The 24,844-nt window shown below is 42.0% G+C and overlaps 1 protein-coding gene across 7 annotated transcripts in view; it reads left to right on the forward strand.

Annotated features, from left to right (window-relative positions):
* The window catches only part of ARMC8 (armadillo repeat containing 8), a 274,168-nt gene that overhangs the window by 43,713 nt on the left and 205,611 nt on the right, over nucleotides 1–24,844 (forward strand). For 6 of the 7 annotated variants that reach the window (XM_033944179.1, XM_033944181.1, XM_033944180.1 and 3 more), the window contains 7 exons: nucleotides 882–1,024; nucleotides 1,161–1,258; nucleotides 5,295–5,417; nucleotides 7,022–7,102; nucleotides 19,728–19,803; nucleotides 19,894–19,984; nucleotides 21,377–21,437. In XM_033944179.1, the coding sequence (XP_033800070.1) occupies nucleotides 882–1,024; nucleotides 1,161–1,258; nucleotides 5,295–5,417; nucleotides 7,022–7,102; nucleotides 19,728–19,803; nucleotides 19,894–19,984; nucleotides 21,377–21,437 (673 nt within the window). The remainder of the gene's footprint in view (nucleotides 1–881; nucleotides 1,025–1,160; nucleotides 1,259–5,294; nucleotides 5,418–7,021; nucleotides 7,103–19,727; nucleotides 19,804–19,893; nucleotides 19,985–21,376; nucleotides 21,438–24,844) is intronic. The other variant, XM_033944178.1, reaches the window with a different exon arrangement.

The raw sequence follows: 24,844 nt of genomic DNA on the forward strand, positions 1-24,844 counted from the left end.
TGGTAGGAGGTGGGCATTCCCTGCTGTGCATTACAAGGAATGCTCATTTTAATACTGATAAGCTGCTTTTAATGCATTTGCATAGGATTCTTGGTGACTGCTACCGTAATTGGTAGCTCCTGAGAACTCTCTTGTGCATCAGAGGCTGAGCTGCCTTTGCAAGTAACATTGGCTACAACCAGTCTTGCTTCCATGCCAGGCTTCTGAGCATTGGGGCCTCAATCATTAGAGCAGGGATAAAGAATTCCCTCCCATCTTCCTGGACTCGTGTAGTGCTGGCACTAAAGAAGGAAAATTTTGATTCTGAACAGCTAATTTCTTTTCCTTTAGCCTTACTAGACCAATACAGATATCTGCCCATAATGATTTCCTTTCAGATAATCTTCTTTCATTTTTATTTCTGATTTAGATCCAGGAGTCTAAACTAGTCATTTTGAAACCAAATGCTATCTCTGGAGACTTCCACATTTTCATTCATAGTTTTAATATAAAATAGACAAAGGCCACAGAATAAGCTTTTGTCCATTCCATACACGTTGAAAATAGTCTAGTCTTATTTTCCTAATTCTACAGCTTTTACATAGAATCTCTTAGGTGCTCAGTCGGACATGTGATTGAGTGCATTTAAAAGACAGAACTATTGCATGATTTGCTAGCAACCCTGATAAGTTTCATTCTTTGTTGAATTACATTCTGCTCTTTTATTGTGAATATCTCTACAGACTTTGCATCAAAGTTACCATTGTGGCCAATAATTGACACTTAACTACATTATGAGCACTTTAATATTGGGAGTTTGGCAGGGTGCTTTTGCTTGGTTTCTTTTCATTTGTGGGTTCTTATTTAACATGAACGCTCTTGCCATTAATTTCCTTTGACAGGTTGCTGTATTTGCTACAACAAGAGACTTCAGGCACAGAGCTGAAAACTGAATGTGCAGTTGTGCTGGGGAGCCTTGCAATGGGCACAGAAAACAACGTTAAGTCTCTGCTAGACTGCCACATCATCCCTGCCTTGTTGCAAGGTAACTTAGCCTTCTCTGGCACAGTATACACATTCTTTTGTGTTTTTTATTTTTTTTTCAATTTCTGTAATTCTTTTTTTGCAAATTGTTGAACCACATAGTGAAACTGAATAGTAAACCCAATTTATGCTAACAGGATTACTATCATCAGATCTGAAGTTTATTGAAGCTTGCCTCAGGTGTCTTCGCACCATATTCACAAGCCCAGTCACTCCAGTGGAACTACTGTACACAGTAAGTTCTATGTTGTTTATAGCAACGGCTTATTCAGTGAAACAAAAAGCTTCTTTATTGCTCTGTTGCCTTCAGTTTATGGTTGTATTAGCCTTTTGGCACAAACTAAAACTAAAATGCATATTTTGTCATTGGAAATCCTTTTGGAGAGAAGTGCATGTAACAGCAGTTCATGCCCTCCCTTCACAGCAGCTGTACAGCTCTTGTTTCACTGATGTTCAGCTGTATTATAACTCACTTCATTGTTGACTTTGGCTGTATTATAACTCACTTCACTGTTGACTTTCAACAGTCTTTAATGGTTTGGGGCTATATGAGCTGCTTTGTGTATTAAGAAAATTGGCTAGACAATTTTTCCATTTCAGAAATCTTTATTTGTGCCACGTGTTTTAACAAACTCTTCTATTTATGGACATCTTAGCAAGTGGAATGAACAGTATGATATGATCTGGAAATATGTTTACTGTATATACTAATCTGATGAAAGTTCTAGAGAACTAATGTGTAAGAGAAAATAAGTGCTCACTAATAAATACCATATATAAATAATTTTTAATAATATTTTTTTGTTTTTTATGGGAGACCTCAGTGTGGATTGATAAGTAATGTAATGTAATGTAATTTATTTCTTATATACCGCTACATCCGATAAGTCAGATGAACGCAAAAGTGAACAATGCTTCAACCCGTGCTTGAGTCAACACTCAAAGCTACAAACCATCACAGCATCTATCCACATGTGTATAATAGTGAATTAGTGCAAAACACACAAAATTAATATAAATATAAGTATAAATCACATATAATCTCTTAAACATGAGCTGCACAGCCTTAAAAGTATAAAGGACTTGTCTTTTTTAAAAAAAATTCTTTATTAAGTTTTTCAACTACAATTGTGCAACAAATGATTCACAAAAATGAATTTTTAAAACAAGCACAATGAAACTTATAGATATCAACATACAATTACATTATCTCCATCCTCCCACCTGATATGCAATTAAAATAAACCCGAATGAAACTATTCATAAAATCCCTAAATCAAATTCCAATTCCTTCCCCACCCCTCCCTGGATGTGTACGTTTACATGTCTACGAAATAAAACTCAATTATTCTTCCTTAAAATATTTAGCCAATGGCTCCCAAACATCCATAAAATTCATGTAGCGTCCCCGTTGTATGGCCAAGCAACGCTCCATTTTAAAGTTATAACATAAAGATTCACACCAGAATGTATAGTTCAACCTATCCCAGTTTTTCCAATTTCTTAAAATGAGCTGCATGGCAACCCCAGTCATTACAAAAAGTAGCTTGTTATTGCTTACAGATAATTGACTCTTAGCTCTCATAAGTGTACCAAATAAAATAGTATCATATGATAAAGCCACTGGATTCTCTAATAAACTATTTACTTGGTCCCAAATAGACCTCCAAATCTGCAGTATCAAGGGACAATAGTACAATAAATGATCCAAAGTCCAAAGGACTTGTCTTAATAATATAGTATAGTATAAAGAGCCCCAAAGGGGCTAACATAGTATACGACGGCAGATAAAGACCCGAATGGTCCATCCAGTCTGCCCAACCTGATTCAATTTAAATTTTTTTTTTTTTTTTTTAATTTTTCTTCTTTGCTATTTCTGGGCAAGAATCCAAAGCTTTACCCGGTACTGTGCTTGGGTTCCAACTGCCAAAATCTCTGTTAAGACTTACTCCAGCCCATCTACACCCTCCCAGCCATTGAAGCCCTCCCCTGCCCATCCTCTACCAAACGGCCATACACAGACACAGACCGTGCAAGTTAGCTCCAATTGATTGTGCTGTATAGGCTGCTGAATTCCTGCGGTGCCCTTGTATAGCAATAACAGTCTGAAATAGCGGTTCTACTGAATTTCAGTTTTGGATAATGAATCCTTCCTCAGGAACCTCCCATTATATAAGGCAACTTCTGAACGCGGAGCTGGAACAAGAGCTGCTGAGCTGTATATACTAGTCAACTTTCCCCTTTCCAAACATGCACATTTTCACTAATTTTCCCCATAACAACCTTTGTGGAAGACAGCTGCACTCTTGATCTTAGTGTTAATACCTTGGCTCATGCCAAAATACACTATTATAGTTGGTGGTTGGTTGTGTCTTCTGCCTTGCCAAAACAAAACTTCAATTCTGTGTAGAATTTTCAGGTTGTAATTAATGAGAAATAGCATAAATTCTTATAGTGAGAAGTAGCTCTAGTCAGTTGATCTAGTCTCATCTTTCATTTAAAGCTGACGTTTAAGGCTGAGAGATTTTTGCAGGTTGTATAGAATTAAATTGGTCCATCAAGTTATGCAGGTAATCACAGAAAGCTCCAGTACATCGAAAGAAGATCTTTCTGTTCTTTTCCAATCTACCAATCCTTTTAGCTTAGTAGGGAATCATTGTTACACATTTTCACTTTTGTTGTTAATACTTTAATGGAGAATTTCAAACTTGAGTTCAGCTCACTAAAACTCTCAAACATATGTGTCTAAAGTAAAATGTCTAACAAGATTTAACTGAAAATTCAGGTGTACATTTTCTCTGGCCACACAATACCAAAAGATGGCTGCTTAAAACATTCTCTTCATCAAGTTTTATGTTTGCAAACATGTACATGCAATGTCTGCAGAAATGCTAGTTTTCGTATAACAGATTTCACCTAAACTCTGGAAGCATTCTTTCGTTAGAAATATTTTTCATCAAAAGTATGTACCGTATTTGCCGGCGTATAAGACGACTTTTTAGTACCTTAAAATCTTCCCAAAAGTCGGGGGTCGTCTTATACGCCGGGTACAGTTTACATGCCCTTACTTGCGGGGCTGGATGTACTCAGTCGCGCGGCTCTTCTTCTCCCTACCTTCTCTGCTTGCAGTACAGAGCCGAACGGAAGTCTTCCCGACGTCAGCGCTGACGTCGGAGGGGAGGGAGGGCTTAAACAAAGCCCTTCCTCCCTCCGACGTCAGCGCTGACGTCAGGAAGACTTCCGTTCGGCTCTGTGCTGCAGGCATGGCAGGTAAGGAGAAGGAGAGTAGCCTCGCGGTTCTAGTGGCTACCAAGAGAGAGGGGCGGCCGCTCCGCCCCGGTTGCAGCACAGCCGGCCAGGTTCCCTTACTTTTGTGGCACTTCCCCGACCGACCGATAACAGCCCGGGTCCGACAATCCTCCCTGCCCTGTAGCCGCGAATCTAAATACCTTCTTACAGCAGCTGTAAGAAGGTAATTTAGATTCGCGGTTAAGGGCAGGGAGGTTTGTCGGACCGGGGCTGTTGTCGGTCGGTCGGGGAAGTGCCACAAAAGTAAGGGAACCTGGCCGGCTGTGCTGCACCCGGGGCGGTAGAGAAGGTGTGCGGAAGAAGGGGTCGTCTTATACGGCGAGTATAACACAAAACTCTATTTTTTAACTAAAAGTTGGGGGGTCGTCTTATACACCCAGTCGTCCTATACGCCGGCAAATACGGTATTTATTCTTTCTTTAGATACACAGGTTGTATGCCCAAAGATTATATCCACTCAGAAGCAATTATTTTCTTTTTATAATATGGGTCAAGCTTATTTGTAGTGAATATGCATGAGGTAAATATACTTTCTATGGAGATCCAATGTATGCTTATTTCTCTCATGCATCTTCTTTGTGGAGACAGGTTTGGGAAGCTCTGTTTTAATATTTAAATTAGATGATTTCTTGTATATCTCATCTGTTCACAAAGGGCTCAACCTCTCAAGGAATAGCAGCAGTTTTGTAGTAGGGGGAAGGAGCAAGATTCACTTTTCAGATTTGTACATATGCTTAGTTCCATTTACCATTCTGTTCTAGGCCATATTAGTTCAAGGTTTTATTATTTTTTTTCAGGAAGGAAAAAAGTGGCAAGTGTGAGCAAGATCATTTGAGGCATTCACAAAGGGCAAATCCATATCACCACTTGATTCTAGGGGAGGTAGCAGGCACCATGATTTTGAGGCTGTTCTAGTAATTCACCATCTTAATTGTGGCATTTTATGTCCTTGGGTTTTACAGGTATTCTTTTGTTTCCCATTACGTTTCCAGGATGCTACAGTTATCCCACATCTCATGTCATTGCTCAGTAGATCTCGGTATACACAGGAGTACATCTGCCAGATCTTCTCTCACTGCTGCAAAGTAAGGAAAGGGAAGGGAATACATTTTTCTCTTAGGAGACTATGGTTGTTCTTAACATTTGTAAGTCATTTTAGCTGTTTTCAAACTGTATACAGGGTAGAATATGTATAACAATGAAGCCCTCCACAAGATTTGCTTTTGTAAAATATCTGCTACACTAGGTTTTTTCTTCCCTTTTTATCTGTTACTCTCTTTATTGACTTACACAGTGTGTGTGTGTGTTTGGGGTCATTTTATAAGTGACTTGAGCATATAGAACAGAGTTTTTTATATGCTTAGGTATATAGGGATATGAAAGTTGGAGCTCAGAAAATATATCATATATTATGGATCTGTATCCAATCCAGGAAGCAGAGAATGAGTTATGTACATATTGTATAAAATACTACCAAAATAACCCCCTCTTCAAATTTATTCATGCAATTTAGTCAGATCATCAGGTGAATGTTTGGAGCATATCACTGTATAAACCAAAGATATATTACCACAACGTCTTCTTAGATCCATTTTGCATATTGTCTTAAAAATGTTCATTATATGTGTTTATTTAAATTTTATTCCAGTTCCTATTTAGTGTGTCTTTTAAATATAGGTGCTAAATGTGACTATATGGCTAGCTTGTTGAGGCATGCTTTCATAAAACTATCTTCCACATATATTGTTTGGCTTAAAGAATAGTTTTCTAAATTTGAAATCCATAATTATTTTTAGACTATCTTTTAATTTATGGAAGCTTACTAAACTAAACTAAACCTTAAGTTTATATACCGCATCATCTCTACGGATGTGGAGCTCGAGTTTCTTAAGGCAAAAATATGGGTAAGGCTTGTGGATTTGATATACTGCCTTTCTGTGGTACAACCTAAGTGGTTTTACATGTATGCAGGTACTTTCTCTGTCCCTGCTTGGTTCATAATCTAAGTTTTGTACCTGGGCAATGGAGGGCTAAATGACACCCAGAATCACAAGGAGCTACAGAGGGAATTGAACCCAGTTCCCCACATTAAGAACATAAGAGTTGCCATACTGGAACATCAAGCCCAGTATCCAGTTTCCAACAGTGACCAAACCAGGTCACAAATACCTGGCAAGATCCCACTGAGTAAAACAGATTCTGTGTTGCTTATCCTAGGAATAAGCAGTGGATTTCCTGAAGTCTATCTTAATAATGGTTTATGGATTTCTGTTTTAGGAAATTATTCACATTCAGAACCACCTGCATTAAACATTAGGCTCCTCCAATCAAATAAGTCCTTTCCCTGAAGATTTTTTATCTGACTGTGTACCCGAGGTAGTGGGAGGTAAAGCGGTTTGCTCTAGCTTACAATTAGAGTTGGTAGAAGAACCATGATTTAAACCCTGTTCTCCCTGGTTAATTTTCCATTGCTTTAACTTTCTAGGCTACTAGGAGCAGAGTCTGTCTTTTATATGTCTTTAAGAGAACAGATTATATTGAGAAGAGAGAAAGGAGAAGGGATTTCTTGTGCAATGTGTTTAGATTAGAGTAGGTCTTAGACTAAAAAGAGGCAGAAGATTGAGTTGAAGAAACAGTATTGCTGCTTTTCTAGTACCTGTTTTACAATAATCAGTCTGTTTTCTTACAGGCCCCAGACCATCAAACAATATTATTTAACCATGGAGCAGTGCAGAATATTGCGCAATTGCTAACATCATCATCCTACAAAGTAAGATATTAAAACAACTATTTTTGTTTGAAATAATAAATTTATGGGTATCCTGAAATTAGTAATCTAGAAGAGTGCAATTCAGTGGAGGTAGATGACAACTGTCTTAGATAAGGAATGATATCTCATACAAGTGGTCAGGATGTATGGCAGTGCTGCTCAAACCTTTATTTTCCATGACTCCACGATTGAGGTTGCAGTGATGTTTGTGATCCTGCTGAGGTACATCATTAATGACATGCCTATTTTGTATCTGCTCCAGTACCTTCTCAAGTTGTGTCCCCAGATGCAGTGTGTGCAACCCCATTAGGGGTATCGACCCACAGTTTGATAAGCGCTGGTATATAGTTAGCAACTGGGATATATTTTTGAGTGTGACAAGAATCACTTGTAAATTGCACCAATTGGTCTTTCTGCTGTTCTCTGCTGTTAGTATTACTATATATCATCAAATAATTTCCAGAAATGGTAAAGTTTTGTATCTGTTTAGAATAACAGAAGATTAGGTTTTTTCCTCGATAATCTTCTTTCCAGTAGAAAAGCACATGAGTCCTGGACCTGTGGGTAGTGCATCTTTACCTGTAAGGGATGCCGAAGATATCATCTTCCATTTTCAACTCTGCTTCCCTGCACCACCAGGCAATGCTCTCTACCAAAGCAGAGATAACCCCTGAAAGAGAGAAAAAACAAGGAAGAGCACAGGGAAACTTACTTTTGATCTGCCCCGCAAGAAAACATAACTCATTAACAAATGCAACAAGGCATTAACAAGGTGGAATGAAATCGACCACTTAGAGTACCTGAGTGCAACCAGCATGTGGTAGATTAGCCTGGCTTGCTCAAAGAGGTCAGCACATATACAACCAAGACACAATTGCATATAAAGAGAATTTTTATTTATCGTTTGCTTCACACAAAAATAGAATGAATTTGTCTTACCTCAGACAAACTACTACAGACGTTGGTCTATTTTTCCAAAGTCAGCCTTCTGCCTATGTTTAGGGAAAACTTGAGAGCTCTTCTTTCTCCCTCAGGGGACCTCTCAAGAATAAACCCAGCCTAGGTAGAAATACCTCTCTCCTGTGAGTCTGCCCCTGTGACTCAACACTGAGCTCCATAGCCCAGTATATGATGGGACATGTAGTTTCACATTTGATTAGCACTTCCTGGGTATAATATTTGCATGGGGAGGGAAAACCCTTTAATCTGTTACATACTTTCCCCCTCAGCTTATCCTTAATAGGGTAAGTGCCTGCTTTTACCAGTATCCCCTTTCCCAAGGGTGAAGGGTAAGACATTCCCAGGGCAATTAGGACCTTATCCACTATTCTGAATCGCCAGGACCACAGCCCCGACTGTTACTCTCCATGCCTCATGTATACATAAGGGAACAGGGCACAGCAAGCAGTATCATCGTGACTCCGACTGAGTCCATCGCTTCTTGTAGTCCATAATATTCATGGGGCTACTGGCTGTCATTTTCTAGGTTTCCTCCCCTGTTGGAGAGTCCCGGATTAATGCACTCTTTGGCTTTTGATGCACTTGACCTTTTGCCACTTTAGCTCTTGGATCCATAGACTTGAGTTTTGGTTTAAGAGTATGGTTATCCCTTGCAACCAAACCAGAGTCCATTCCTCCCATTACCAGAGCTTAAACTACATATCCCCCCCCCCCCCCACCCAGGGAACCTTATTATGTCCTGTGGACTGAGACTCTTTCTCATCTGTAGTTAATGTATTGACACCTTGGTGTCTAGGTGCAGGGTAGAACTGAACTGCAAACCCCCGTGGGTTACCACTTCTTGAGAACTCCACAGTGGTGTTCTTCACTTGAACCCCATTGCCAGGCCTGCATGCCTGTATTAATGCTTTCTAGCATCCTGTAAAGGTTGTCAGGCCCCTCACTTCAGGACCACCCTGGGTATTCTCTTCCCAGGTAATCTCTCTCAGCCCCATAAGGACATTGGGAAGCCACTTCCCTGGACCTTGGGCTGGTTCTTAACCCATTTGATGGGTCCATCTCTTTCTTAGCTGCTCCTTAATGGCTTGCCAGCTCTATATCTAATTTTTCTACTTGCTTCTGGCACTCCTGTCCCATGGCAGTCTCGGTAGCAAGTTGAGCCTGGGTCTCCTCCAACTTCTGAGACAACACATCATTCTCTTTTCTTAGCTGAGTGCACTCTTGCTGGGTTCTCCCAGCCATCTTCGCCCCACTTCTCCTCCTGGAGGTGCATCTCTTGTAACTATTTTTGGAGCTTGCTAGTCAGCTCTTCCAGCCCCCTTGCCTTGGCTGTCGTTGCCTCACAGTTCTGTACTGCTTCATTTAGTTGCTGCTGCAGTCTGGTATACTGCCAAGCTGGCACTGTCGCTGTCAACTCCTGCTGCAGCTGCTCCTTATGGGAATTTGCAGTCTCTGCTTTGGCTTCTCAAGACTCTTCCATACTCTCCTTTTGCCTAGATAACTGGTCCTGAATTTCCACCAGTTGTCTCTGGAGGTTTTTCTTTTCCTCCCTTAATTTGACCACATACTTGACAGCAAGTAGCTGGTCCTCTAACAGGTCTTTAATTTGGCACTTAGCCTGTTCTAGCTCAGTAGCTAGAGCTGGAGGTGGGTTTTGGACCTCTTTCAGGTAGTCTTAGAGCTCAGTCTCCCTTTCCAGCTGAGACACTATGGCAGATACCCTATTCCAACCTTCAGTGGACTCCAAATCAAAGGGTTTGACTGGGCTCCTTCTCATGGGCTGTTCCTGAGTCAGGGTTTGGCCTGCCACTTGATGCCTCTCATTGGTCTCCTTTCCCTGCTTGGAACTTTTGGGCTTCCATTTCCACACTCTCCTGTGTTTAAAACTTGCTTCTCTCTGCAGGCTAGTCTCTTGACTGCCTCCCAATTGTCTACTGGCTCCAGGGCACTAAGGGCTAGATTATCAAAACTTTGCATAAAATCCGGTCAGCCACTGTCGCAGCTGTTCTTGTAGCGATTTCAAAAAGGTGAGTCATTCTCTAAAAAATGTGCATACAAATGAAGTTGGCAGAGAGTAGTGAAGGTTCTCTAAATTTACATGTGTCCATTGCTGGTAATAGCGATCGGCATATGAACAGAATAAACGCACAAACCTTCCCCCCCCCCAAAAAAAAAAAATCAAAGATCGGCAGGAGGGATGCCCACTTCTCCCGCTGCTGAAGTCAAGCAAGGGAGAGATTCCCACCCCCTCTCACCGCCAAGCAACGCCCCCCACAACACCCTCCCCAGCAGCGTGAGAGATGCCCACTCGCTCCTGCTGCCATGCAACCCCCCGTGCCTCCAACGTCCCCCATCTCTCCCCCTTATCTTGTTTACGATGGTTTGCTGGAGGAATGCCTATTTCCTCCGGACAGCAGGTCTGCGTCTTCAAAATGGCAGCCTTTTACTCCCCAGTACATCCTGGCACCGTGAAGGGGCCTAAGGTTCTGATTGACCCAAGTTGTTTAAGGCTCCATGGGAGGTCATCCCTATGGCCAACCATCATAAACAAAGGAATGATTCGTGCGGAGCTCCGCTTGCTGAGACGATGGCTGTCAGGAAGACTCTTTACTGTGAGGTCTATCAGTGTGGCCTCCTGCAAGGACTCATATATGTGGGCCCTTAACATGAGGTTAATGTTCCATGAAGGATGTGCTTGACATACCGGTGGACGTAACCACACTGCTCTCTCTAAGAATTTGTAAATGTCAGGGTGAGAGGCCAGAGAACCTCTCTCCAAAGGAGCTCAAAAACAGGAAAGCCTGACCGCCTGAACCTTTAAGGAACTGACCACCAAGTCCTTTAGTCCTTCTTAAAGGAAAGATAGGATCATGGCAATCAGAGCCCTTACCGGCTCTATCTATTGCTCCAAACACCAGTGTTGAAATGATTTTCAGGTTTTCGCTTAAGCTGCTACTGAAAGAGAAGTGATTCTAATGGATGTGCAGGATTGCTAGGTGGCCATGATCTTGAAGAAACAGTTTTGTGTGCCCTCAGCAGAGGAGGAAGTCTGCCCCCAGCTGGTGCTGGAAGGAGCAGATTATGTGGCGAATGCCTTATATGACCTCCTCAGGCTCCTGGGCTAAATTTTGGCATATGCAGTCTCTGTTTGCAAGATGCTCTGGATCAAACAATGGGCTAGCGACTCAGCTTTTAAAGCAACCTCAAGCAAACTACTTTTTTGCTTTTTGGCAAGGGCCTAGACAAACTTATGGCCAGTGTAGCAGATCACTGCCCTAAGTCGCTACTGAACAGCAGACCATGCCACTCCCTTGGGGGGAGTCCAAAGTAATTTTCATCTCTCCTGCAGGTTTCACCAACTTAACTCGAGCTCCTCTGCCCAGAGATTTTTCCAAGGACACAGACGGCACTCTAAGCAATCCCAGATGCCAGCAGACCTTTGGGTCTTGCGTCAACTCTTCTTCCAAAAGTTCTAATGATGCCAACCTTGGAGCTCCACTTCCACACATTGGGATGCGGTTGTTGGTGTTTCAGATTTTCTTGGACCTTTGAGGGCTGGACATCATACGAAAAGGACACAAGATATAGTTCTTTCATCCCTCTCTGGACTTGTTTCTAATTCTCCAGCTCAGAGGCTGGAAAAGGAGGCCAAGTTCCAAGCTATGCTTCAGTGATTCTTAGACATTCACACCATAGAACTGGTCCCTGATGATGAATCAGACCTGGGCAGACACTCCCTATACTTCCGTCGTGTCCAAGAAAGACACAGAGGACTGGAGACCCATCCTGGATCTCAAGGTGGTCACTGCCTTTCTGATGATTCCAGCCTGATTGGTTATTGCGGCGGTGACTTCGGAAAATTCCTGGCATCTCTGGATTTAACAGAAGCCTATCTTCATATTCCCATCTTCCCAGGACACAGGAAATATCTGAGATTTCATGTTCTTCAGCAGCATTTCCAATTTACAGCCCTTCCCTTTGGATTGGCGATAGCACCCCACACTTTCACCAAAGTAATAATAATAATAATAATAATAATAATAACTTTATTTTTCTATACCGCCATAGTCAGGCGACTTCTAGGCGGTTTACAGTGTAAGAAGGCTGGACATTCAGCGAATAACAAAGGTCTTAGTACAGTACAATGCTAATACAATACAATAAGTCCACATATAATACAATACAGTAAGTCTAAATACAATACTATACAATAAGTTTAAATACAGTACCGAACAAAGAGTCTAGATGCCGTACAATAGTCTAAATGGTAAACTTGCATATTAATTGGAGATCTAAGGGTAATGAGTGTCTGAAAGATTTAGAACATCCATGAGGGGGGTCTTAGTGGGGGAGGGGACCGTTTTAGTCAATGAATTTAGCGAATAGGGTGGTTTTGATCGATTTGCGGAATGTATTATAAGTCATATTTGGTTCGTTTATGTGGTTTTTCAGCCAGGTTTGCTGTCTGTTCGCTTGGAACTTAAAGGTTCTGTCCAAGAAGGATTTGTATCTGCAGCCTGTGGTCTTTGGGTATGCAAAGATGTTTTTGTTTCTGGTCGTTCTTGTGGGGTTGTGTAGGGTGAAGTGAGTTTGTAGGTATGAAGGTGCTAGTCCCCAGGCTTGTTTGAAACAGGTGCAAGCGAATTTGAATAGAATTCGCGCTTCTATTGGAAGCCAGTGCAGCTTTTTGTAGTAGGGGCTGATGTGGTCGTTTTTTCTAAGTCCGAAAATTAGGCGAACGGCGGTGTTTTGTATTAATCTTAGTTTTTTTATTGTTTTTTGTGGGATGCCTAGGTAGATGATGTTGCAGTAGTCAAGAAGGGATAGGATCAGTGCCTGTACCAGCAACCTGAATGATGAAGGGTCAAAGAATTTTTTTATGGTTCTTAGTTTCCATAGCGTATAAAAGCATTTTTTCACAAGTGAGTTTGTGTGGTCAGTCATAGTTAGGTGAGTGTCAAGAGTGATACCCAGTATTTTTATGTTTTTGGAAATTGGGTATTCGTGGTTGTTTATTTTTATCGATGTTTTCGTAATTTTGTCATTGGGACTAGCCAGAAAGACTTTTGTTTTCTCTGTGTTTAGTTTTAGTTTGAAATTAGTGGTCCATTTATCGATTGCGGTCATTGTGTTTGAGAGATTATCTACAGTTTCTTTTGTGATGTCGTTTAAGGGTATAAGGATGGATATGTCGTCCGCATAGATGTAGTATATTAAATTTAGTTTTTGTAGTAGGTGACCTAAGGAGGCGATGTAGATATTGAAAAGTGTGGGGGATAGGGGGGAACCTTGAGGCACGCCTGAAGGGTTTTTCCATGGTTTAGAGTAGTTTCCATTACTGATTACTCGGTAGGATCTGTTTGTTAGGAACTCTTGGAACCATTTCTTTGCCTTTCCCGAGATTCCCATTGCTTCAAGGCACAGTAGCATGATTTCGTGGTCTACCAGGTCGAACGCGCTGCTGAGATCTAATTGTAGGATCAGTGCGCTTTTGCCTTTGCTAAAGAGATCATAAAGGTGGTTCAGCAAGGAGGCTAGGACAGTTTCTGTGTTGTATCCTTTTCTGAATCCTGATTGGTGTTCGCTAAGGAGGTTAAATTTGTCCAGGTAATTGACTAGTTGAAGGTTGACCAATCCTTCCTGTATCTTTGTGAAGAGGGGAATGCTTGCTATGGGTCTGAAATTGGGTGTCAGTGCTGAGGAGGCTTTTTGATCTTTGGGGATTGGAGTGATTAGTATATGTCCCATTTTTTTGTTTAGTGTTCCGTTTGCAAGGGCGGATGTTAGCCATGCAAAAAGTTCCTTTTTAAATTCTAGGGGGGCAATTGTCATGATTTTAGGGGGACATGCATCAAGTAGGCAGTTAGATTTGGTGTACTTGTTAAATAAATTTAGGAATTGCTGCCAGTTTGGGTATTCGAGGTGGTCCCATAGCATGTCTACTCTGGTGTCTTGGTCATGGGGGTCCAGGAATTGAAGAGCATTTGTTGTGGATGTGGGTAGAGTTGCTCTTAATTCGGTGATTTTGTTTTGAAAGAAGTTGGCTAGGGTTTGTGCCGATGGAGTGGGCTCAGTGTCCTTTTTCAGTATTTGTGTTGTATCGGTTATAGTTTTTACTAGTTTGAATAATTCTTTGCTGTTTATTTTTGAAGTACCGATTTTATTTGCATAATGCTTAGTGCGTTTTTCTTTGATCAGATTTTTGTATATTTTCATTTTTTGTTTCCAGTTTGACTTGTCTGAATCATTGTTTGTTTTTTGCCAGATTCTCTCCAGTTTTCTTAGTTCCTGTTTGGTGGTTAGAAGTTCACCGTCAAACCATTCGTTTGGTGGTCTATTTTTCTTTTTGTATGTTTTATAAGGTGCTATTTGATCTAAGAGTTCTTTGCTGTAGATTTCCCATGTTGCGGGGAAATCCTGAATTTCTGTGTTTATGGGTTGTAACTCGTAGTGGGTCCAGAATTCGGTTGGGTTAATAATGCCACGGGTGGTTACTGTGTTCATATTTGTGTTTTTGTGTTTTTGTTGTGTATTCTGTTTTTGCCAATGTAGATTGAACTTGCCAATGAAATGGTCTGACCAGATACATTTTTCCCAGGGGCCTGAGTGATATTGTATTTTGGGGGCTAGTATTTCTTTGTGGGAGAAGGTGATTAGGTCTAGTTTGTGTCCTTTTTCGTGGGTTATTTCTGTGTCTGGGTGTGGAAAGTCCAGTGACATAAGGAGGTTGGCGATTTCAGTTATTTCTGGTTTTGTCTTTTGTTCTAGGTGAGTGTTTATGTCTCCCAGAAGCAGGTTGTATGAACCTTTTAGGTTAGATAAGGTAAGGAATTCGGCGAATTCCTCTTTTGCGCTTGACCATTTTTTGGGTGGGATGTAAAATAGGGTTGTGGTTAATGATTCTTCTAACTGTGCGTTAGTGATTTTGCAAGTTAGTATTTCGAGATTATCTGAAGATTTGGAGTCGGTCTTGGTGTAGTTGTAGTGATCTTTTAGGATGATCGCTAGTCCTCCTCCTTTTTTCCAGTTTCTTGATAGTGGGATAATTTTATATCCCTGAGGTAGAATTTCTTTCATGATAGTGTCGGTGTCAGAGATCATCCATGTTTCTGTCAGAAACAGGAGATCAGGTTTTGTTTGTAGTATCCAATCATTTATTATGTGGGCTTTGTTTCTCACGGAACGGGTGTTTAGGTAATATCCCTTAATGTTTTTGTAACTGTTTGCTGTAGGGATTTCCGAATATGTTATCTTTTTTATGTTTCTGTTGCAGAGCTTGTTCTTGTGTGGTTTGCGGTGTTTGTGGGTGGTGTTTAGTACTGTGATTTGATGAAGGTCTTGTTTTGGCTGGTTTTGTGGGAGTTGGAGAGGGTTGGAGGGCTTAGTTAGTTTGACTGGTCTGAGCCAGGAGATGGGGTAGGTGTGCATAGGTTGGGGGGGGTTTTCTTCATTGCCCCAGTAATGGTGGTGGCGACTCATCTCCGCAAAATGGGGGTCTAAGTGCACCCCTATCTGGACGATTAGCTGATCACAGCTCTATCCAAGCAGGAGTGCAAACAGGCTGTGCGGAAGGTGATGGCTCTCCTGAACAAGTTGGGTTAGATAGTCACCTTCAGGAAGAGCTCTCTGCCCATGAGACGAGGTGGGATACCTTGCTGAAAAATAAAAAGAAGCCTCCTCCTCCTCGTCCATTTAGACAGCAGCCATCATATCAGAGGCGGTTTTCTGCTCGGCCAGTTCAGCCTCAACCTCCACAACCTTGGAGGCAGCGGCAACAGCACCAACAAGCACGTCAGCAACAGCCGCCTACCATAAAGCCTGTCACTCAGACTAAGCCGACTCAGCCCTTTTGACTCCCTTCTCCTGGGCATTGCCAGTCTCCCTCCCTCCTGTCCTCTTCCACAGCCCATAGGAGGTTGATTAACCATTTTTCACTCTCAATGGGAGGTCATCACCACCGACCAGTGGGTGCTCTCGATCATAGCCCATGGTTACTCCCTCAATTTTCAGACTCCTCCACCGTTAAGCCTGCCAAAAGAGTCTGCTTCCAACAAGTCTCAGTCCCTCCTTCTCGCTCAAGAGGTTCAATCCCTCCTTCTTCTCAATGCCATCGAAGAAGTTCCTCAAGATCTGCGAGGTCAGGGATTTTACTCCAGGTACTTTCTAGTTCCCAAAAAGACCGGAGACCTCAGACCTATCTTAGATCTCAGAGATCTCAACAAATGTTTGGTCAAGGAGAAGTTCAAAATGCTCTCTCTTGCCACCCTCTACCCTCTTCTCGCTCAGGGCGACTGGCTATGCTCCCTCGATCTCAAAGAGGCTTACACACATATTCCTATCCATCTGACGTCCAGGCAATATCTGCGCTTTCTCATCAATCAACATCATTATCAGTACAAGGTGCTACCCTTTGGCCTGGCCTCCTCTCCCAGGGTATTCATCAAATGTCTGATTGTGGTAGCGGCCTATCACAACTTTCAAGTCTTCCCTTATCTGGACGACTGGTTGATCAAAGCTCATTCCCCTCAGGCGGTTCTGCTTGCCACCAATCAGACTATTCACTTCCTTCGACTGTTAGGGTTTGAAATCAATCTACCCAAGTCTCACCTCATTCCGACCCAGCGACTTCAATTTATTGGAGCCGTTCTGGACACTGTTCTGATGAGGGCGTTTCTTCCATCCAACCGCCTTCACGCCATCCTCCATCTCTGTCAGCAGGTGTTTCAACAGATTACCATCTCTGCGAATCACATGATGGTGCTATTGGGGCACATGGCTTCGACAGTACATGTCACCCCCTTCGCACGTCTCCACCTGCGTACTCCTCAATGGACCTTAGCGAACCAATGGTCCCAGACAACGGATCCTTGCTCACAACACATATCTGTGACCTCGTCTCTTCGACAGTCACTTCTTTGGTGGTTGACATCTTCAAATCTATCCAGAGGTCTGCTGTTCCATCTACCTCCGCACCAACTAGTCATCACCACAGATTCCACCCCTACGCCTGGGGAGCTCACTTGAACGAGTTCCAAACTCAGGGGTTTTGGACTGCCCAGGAAAAGAAACACCACATCAATTTCCTGGAACTCCGAGCGATGTTTTATGCCCTCAAGGCGTTTCAACATCTTCTCTTTCCTCAAGTACTACTCATTTGCACAGACAATCAAGTTGCAATGTACTACATCAACAAACAGGGAGGAACGGGCTCTCGCCTGTTGTGTCAGGAAGCCCAACGGATTTGGTCTTGGGCGACAGCTCGTCACTTATTCCTGAAGGCTGTCTACATTCAAGGGGAACAGAATTTCTTAGCGGACAATCTCAGCAGAATTCTCCAACCTCACAAATGGACTCTCGATCCCTCGATTCTTCAGTCCATTTTCGCTCAATGGGGCACTCCTCAAGTGGACCTTTTTGCAGCTCCCCACAACCATCAGATGCCCCTGTTTTGCTCCAGACTCTACTCTCCTCACCGTCTGGCGCCCGATGCATTTCTCCTGGATTGGACCAGTCTCTTCCTATATGCATTTCCCCCTCTACCGCTCATGCTGCGGACATTGTTCAAGCTCAAAAGGGAACAAGCCACCATGATTCTCATCGCTCCACGGTGGCCCAGGCAACATTGGTTCTCCCTTCTACTTCAACTCAGTTCCAGGGAACCCATACCTCTTCCACTGTTTCCTTCTCTGCTTACTCAGCATCAACAGTCCCTTCTGCATCCCAACCTGCAGTCTCTGCACCTGACAGCTTGGTTTCTCTCGGGCTGACTTCGGCTCATTCTCTCCTTTCTCAGCCTGTCCGTTCTATCATTGATGCTTCCAGGAAACCGGCCACTCTTCAGTGTTATCAACAGAAGTGGTCTCGGTTTTCTTCCTGGTGCCTCTTACATCACCATAATCCCATGTCTCTAGCAGTGGGACTGGTGTTGGACTATCTTCTTTCCTTGTCTGACTCTGGCCTTAAATCTACTTCTATCAGAGTTCATCTTAGTGCCATTGCTGCTTTTCATGAGCCGGTTCATGGAAAACCCCTCTCAGCTCATCCTTTAGTTTCTAGATTTATGAGGGGCCTTTTCAATGTGAAACCACCTCTCAAGCCCCCTCCTGTGGTTTGGGATCTCAATGTGGTTCTTTCCGCTTTAATGAAGCCTCTTTTTGAACCTTTGGCCACAGCACATTTCAAATTTCTCACTTGGAAAGTGGTCTTCCTCATAGCTCTCACTTCTGCCAGGAGGGTCAGTGAGTTGCATGCACTAGTGGCTGATCCACCTTTCACTGTTTTTCACCATGATAAGGTGGTTCTACGTACACATCCAAAGTTTCTCCCTAAGGTTGTGTCTGACTTTCATCTTAATCAGTCCATCGTCCTACCTGTTTTTTTTTTCCAAAGCCTCATTCTCATCCAGGTGAACAGGCTTTGCATACCTTGGACTGTAAACGTGCTCTGGCTTACTATCTTGCACGCACCAAACCTCACAGATCATCTCCTCAACTGTTTTTGTCATTTGATCCTAACAAGTTGGGTCATCCTGTATCTAAACGCACCCTATCCAATTGGCTTGCTGCTTGCGTTTCATTTTGTTATGCTCAGTCGGGCCTGACATCGGAAGGTTCTGTCACGGGCCACAAGGTTAGAGCTATGGCAGCGTCTGTAGCTTTCCTCCGTTCAACTTCCATTTAGGAAATCTGCAAGGCTGCTACTTGATCCTCAGTTCATACTTTCACATCGCATTATTGTATGGATGCATTCTCCAGACAGGATGGACACTTCGGCCAATCTGTTTTACAAAATTTGTTTTCTTAATGGTCAACCTTCCCTCCATCCCTCTTTTTGTTAGCTTGGAGGTCACCCATCAGTCAAGAATATGCTGCCTGCTTGTCCTGGGATAAAGCACAGTTACTTACCGTAACAGGTGTTATCCAGGGACAGCAGGCAGATATTCTTGCGTCCCACCCACCTCCCCGGGTTGGCTTCTTAGCTGGCTTATCTTAACTGGGGACCGCGCGCCTCTGTCGGGCGGGAAGGCACTCGCGCACGCGCGGTGCGGCCTAGCTAGAACTTTCTAAAGTTCTTAGAGTGCAATCATTCTAAAATTGTCCGTACCGGGGCTCCGTCGGTGCCGTCACCCATCAGTCAAGAATATCTGCCTGCTGTCCCTGGATAACACCTGTTACGGTAAGCAACTGTGCTTTCTGAATTTAGGCTTATGTGAAGGTGTATTTAATATTGAGGCCATGACCAGAGTTCACATCACACACTAACTTGGGATTTCTATCAGGTAGCCAGCTTCTGGCCAACTCAGCCATCAGCCATCTACCCACTTCCATCTGTAAATGAGTACCTAGCTTTAGCTAGGGAAGGGAAGGGAATGGCAAACTATCATGCCAGTGGCTAGCCCCATGAGTTGTTCATGACTTGGTACTTTCTTATACAGGATTAACTTTACCGTTTACATAATACTAAGTACTGCATTATCAAGATGGTTCATATGCAAATAGACATCTTTTTGGTGAAAGGCTGGTGCCAATTGTTTACTTGCCCTTTCCAGATGGCAAAAAATAACATACTTTTTACAAATAAAATGTGACAGATGCTGCCAACATTTACATATCTTATGTTTATCTGTGCTGCTACAGATACATACAGATTTCTGTTTCTTTTGCAGGTTCGAATGCAAGCACTAAAATGCTTCTCAGTGCTAGCTTTTGAGAATCCCCAGGTATCAATGACCCTTGTGAATGGTAAGTATAGCCTGACCTTTTTTTTCGTTTTATTTTTATTAAAATTGAATTATTTATGGATTCTTCAATGCTGTCCTTTTTTGTTTCTAGTGTTGGTTGATGGGGAATTGTTACCACAGATATTTGTGAAGATGTTACAAAGGGATAAGCCTATTGAAATGCAACTTACGGCTGCCAAATGGTAATCCTGCACTATTAACAATCTTCAAAGGTCACCTTTGAATTCCTGCTGCTTTAGGACCCTGTTCAGTAATGTGTTTTGCTTTTGTCATACCTCATTTTTGAAGAACTTTAACAATAGCCTCCCTGTCTCATCAGCTCGTAACCTTGGGGTGATCTTTGACTCCTCTCTCCTTCTCTGCTTAGATCCAACAAACCACCAAATCGTGTCGTTTCCTCCTCTATAATGTTACCAAAATCCGTCCTTTTCTCTCTGAACACACTACCAAAACCCTTGTCCACGCTCTCATCACCTTGTGCTTAGACTATTGCAACTTACTTCTCTCGGGCCTCCTGCACACCCGTCTCTTGCTCTTCAATCCATTCAAAATGTTGCTGCACGACTCATATTCCGTGAGAGCCGCTATTCTCACAATACCCCTCTCCTCAAGTCACTTCATTGGCTCCCCGTCCATTTCCGAATACAGTTTAAATTCCTCTTGCTGACTTACAAGTGTATTCACTCTGAAGCCCCCTGATATCTCTCCTCACTTATCTCCCCCTATGCTCCCCCCTATGATTTCCACTCAAAGCCCCTCTTATCTGTACCCTTCTCTTCCACTGCCAACACCATTGTCCGTCCATATTTTCTTGTGGCACCTTATGCCTAGAACAGGCTGCCTGAATCAATATGTCGTGCTCCATTCCTGGCAGTGTTCAAATCCAAGCTAAAGGCCCACTTTTTTGAAACTGCTTTCAACTCTAACTCCCACTCACTGCTGTCAGATACCTATACCCACTATAATCTCCCCAACCCTGAAATGTCCTGTCTAAATTAGATTGTAAGCTCTTCTGAGCAGGGACTTTCTATTGTATGTTAAAATGTACAGAGCTGCGTACACCTTTCAGCGCTACAGAAATAATAAATAGTAGTAGTAGTAGTTTTCATGCATAAAACAACTTCCTAATAACTTAGCAGCTTAGTCTAATATAAAAGGTAGAAAATGTAATAGATATTATGTACAGAATGTGTTTAGCAGAGTTACGAATGCTTCCTAATTTAAATGAATGGTATTTTGGGGATGTCAATAGCTGGTATTGGTCCAGCAAAACAAATTATACACAGACTATTTTTTTAGTCCGTTACATTAACAGGTGCTAGAATAGATGTGTAGACTTTAGCACAATGGGGCGCTGAGGTGTTTCTTTCTTTCAAGAAGGGATTGGATGCTTTCCTGAAGGAAAAGGGGATTGAAGGGTATAGATAGAGAAATACTATACAGGTCCTGGACCTGATGGGCCGCCGCGTGAGCAGACTGCTGGGCGCGATGGACCCCTGGTCTGACCCAGCAGAGGCACTACTTATGTTCTCTTCCTACCAGGCCAAAATATTAATAATTTTGTATCTTCATAGCCTCACCTACATGTGCAGAGCTGGTGCAATCAGAACAGATGATAACTGCATTGTTTTGAAGGTAAGCTGAAAATATTTATAGTCTGCTCTCTTTTTCTTCTCATTTTCTTCAGTGTCCCCTTGTCCACCATCTCTCATTTCAATTGTGTTGAGCAATCAGAGATTTCCCAAATGGTTAAAGAACTGCAAGGGCAGATTACGAAAGCTTGAATTCTTTAGTACCTCTTCTTTTAACAAAATTTTTATTGAAATATCTTTTTTTTTTAATTCTTTATTCATTTTACATCTTACAAGTGTATCATAAAATAACATTTAAATATACAATATCACTTGATTTTCTATCAATTCAACTTAAATCATAATATTTAAACCTTCCCTCCCAACCCTACTAATTCATATGTAGTACATATATCGTATAATATACAGTGGTACCTCGGTTTACGAGTGCACCGGTTTGCGAGTGTTTTGCAAGACGAGCAAAACATTCGCAAAATCGGTGCCTCGGAAACCGAGCGCGCTTCGATTTGCGAGCGCCCCCCCTGCGAACCGGCACCCTCCCCCCGTGAACTGGCACCCTCCCCCCCCGCGATCCGGCACCACCCCTGCCGCCATCGGGCACACCCCCCCGCCGCGACCTGAGGTCCCCCCAACCCACCCGAACCCTCTTTTTACTTTTCTGTAGCCTCCGCAGCGGCACCGGCACCAGCATGTCCTGTGCGTGGTGCCGGTGCCTGAAGATCTGCTTCCTGTGCAAGGCCTGAGAGTTCACGTCGAACATGAATTCTCACATCGAACGTGAACTCTCAAGGCCCAGTACAGGAAGCAGATCTTCAGGCACCGGCACCACGCACAGGACATGCTGGTGCCGGTGCCGCTGCGGAGGCTACAGAAAAGTAAGAAGAGGGTTCGGGTGGGTTGGGTGGACCTCAGGTCGCGACGGGGGGGGGGGGGGTGCCCGATGATTTTACTAGATGTTTATATGGCAGATATCAAAGTGCTATTCTGGAATAATTTGTTGTAATATACTCTTTTGTGCACTTGTTGTTTAATTTGAAAACAAATAAAGAAAAAAAAAAAAAAGAAAGTCCATAGTTTAGCCTTTGGTTTTTTTTAATGAGCACAGATGCTGTGCGTGTTACACATGCACAATATTTGCCCCATTAAAAGAAAAAAAGCACCCCACCCCCTGCCGATGATTGCTCTCCCCAACAAACTGGCATTGGGAACTGACCCCCCCCCCCCCCCGGGCAGGAAAAATGGCAGGAGGGATGCCCATCTTTAGTTTAGCTAGTGCCTCATGAACACAATCTTCCGGAAACGTTCAGTGTCTACCACACCTCCATTCCTATTTGCTATTTGTCTTCTGTGGTTCTGTTCCCAGTGCTTCAGCTGTGAACACAGAACAGAAATATTTGTTAAGCAATTCAGCCTTATCTTTATCACCTTCTATATATTTCTCCCCTTCACCTTTGGGTCTTACAATGCTACTTTTGCACTTCCTCTTATCACTAACATATCTAAAAAATGCCTTGTCCTCCCCTCCCCCCGTACTGTGTCGGAGGGTGGCCAATGTAATGCCAGTGTTTAAAAAGGGTTACAAAGATGATCTGGGAAATTATAGACTAGTGAGTGTGATGTCGGTGCTGGGCAAAATGGTAGAAACTATTGTAAAGAACAAAATAAAGAACAGGATAGTTTAGAATTTTTAAATTTACTTGTTGGACCGAAGGTTCCTGATCATATAAAAAGGAGTTTAGAATATCCTATATCGTTAAAAGAATTAGAAATAGCATTGAAATCTCTTAGAGTTGGATCCGCTACAGGTGGTGATGGTTATACTGTTGAGTTTTATAAATCATTTCAAAGTACTCTTTTGCCATATTTGTTAAAATTTATATCAATATCAACTGAATAAAGGTTGTATATCAGGTACTATGGCTGATTCTTTAATTATTGTCTTGCCAAAACCAAACAGAGATTCTACTTTGGTTTCAAACTACAGGCCTATCTTGCTAATAAATGTGAATGGAAAACTTATAGCTAAAATATTAGCTTTGCGTTTGGCTAAAGCTCTTCCTTTTATTATTGATACTCACCAAACAGGATTTGTTGCTAAGAGACACTCTTCAAATAATACTAGATTAGCTTTTCACTCTCTAAATTTAACAAAAAATATGAATGATCCGACTTTTCTGGTATCTTTAGATGCAGAAAAAGCCTTTGATAGAGTGGAGTGGACTTTTATGTACCAGGCTTTAGAATGGTTTGGTATAGGTTCTGGTTTTATTCAAATGATTCAGACGTTATATAGCTCTCCTGGTGCAAGATTATATATTAATAATACTATGTCAGATAGATTTAACTTGCTAAGGGGGGGTTAGACAAGGTTGTCCTTTATCTCCTTTGCTCTTTGATGTTGTTCTTGAACCCTTGTTAATAGCCATCAATCAGGCAAAGGGGATACGAGGCATTCCTTATTTGAATTGGGAATTTAAACTCTCTGCTTATGCGGATGATATTCTGCTTTATTTGAGGGAACCAGAAATTACCATTCCGTGTTTACTTGAATTAATAGAGAAGTTTGGAAAATTCTCTGGATATAAGATCAATTGGAGTAAGTCTGAAGTTCTCCCGCTTAATGTTCACTGTACTAAAGGATTATTTGATTCATTCTCGTTTATATGGAAAGAAGATGGATTAAAATACTTAGGTATTACTATTAAAAACACAATTGAAGATACAGTGAAGGAGACTGAAAAACTTTTATTAAGAAAAATAACAGAGATGTGTGAGCAAAGGAATCCTTTACATCTTTCTTGGTGGGGAAGAGTTCAAACAATCAAAATGATGATATTGCCTGTGGTTTGTTATCAAATGAGTATGATACCAATTTTTTTCCAGGGGTCATTTTACAAAAAGTTAAATGGTATTCTTACTAAATTTGTTTGGTTGGGTAAAAGACCTAGTATCTCTACAAAAGACAATTGTGGAGGGACAGGTAAATTTTCCAAATTTTTATAGGTATCATCAAGCCTATATTTTAAGACAGGGTATGTATTGGATCCTCCCAGACCTTATGGAAAATGTTCCAGATTGGTTATATTTAGAATGGTGGCTCCTGTTTCCTTTATATTTGTCTCATCTTATTAGTATAAATTTGCCCAGGAAATACAAAGATAATAGAATTTTGCTTGACACATGGAAGACCTTACGTTATGTTAGTAATTTATCACCAGATCCAATTTCTAAATCATTAAATCAATCCATTTGGGTAAACTCCAAGATCAAAATTGGCAGATTTAAAATCGTTTGGAAGCATTGGATTATTGCAGGTATACGGACTTTTAAATGATGATATTCTTAATGGGTCACTGCTTAGTTTTTCACAATTGCAACATAAATATGGGCTAAATAAATCAAAAAATTTTAAGTGGTTGCAATTGAAGCAGGCTATTCAGGAGGGGTTCC

Source organism: Geotrypetes seraphini, chromosome 5 (genome assembly GCF_902459505.1).
Source record: "Geotrypetes seraphini chromosome 5, aGeoSer1.1, whole genome shotgun sequence".
Taxonomy (NCBI): domain Eukaryota; kingdom Metazoa; phylum Chordata; class Amphibia; order Gymnophiona; family Dermophiidae; genus Geotrypetes; species Geotrypetes seraphini.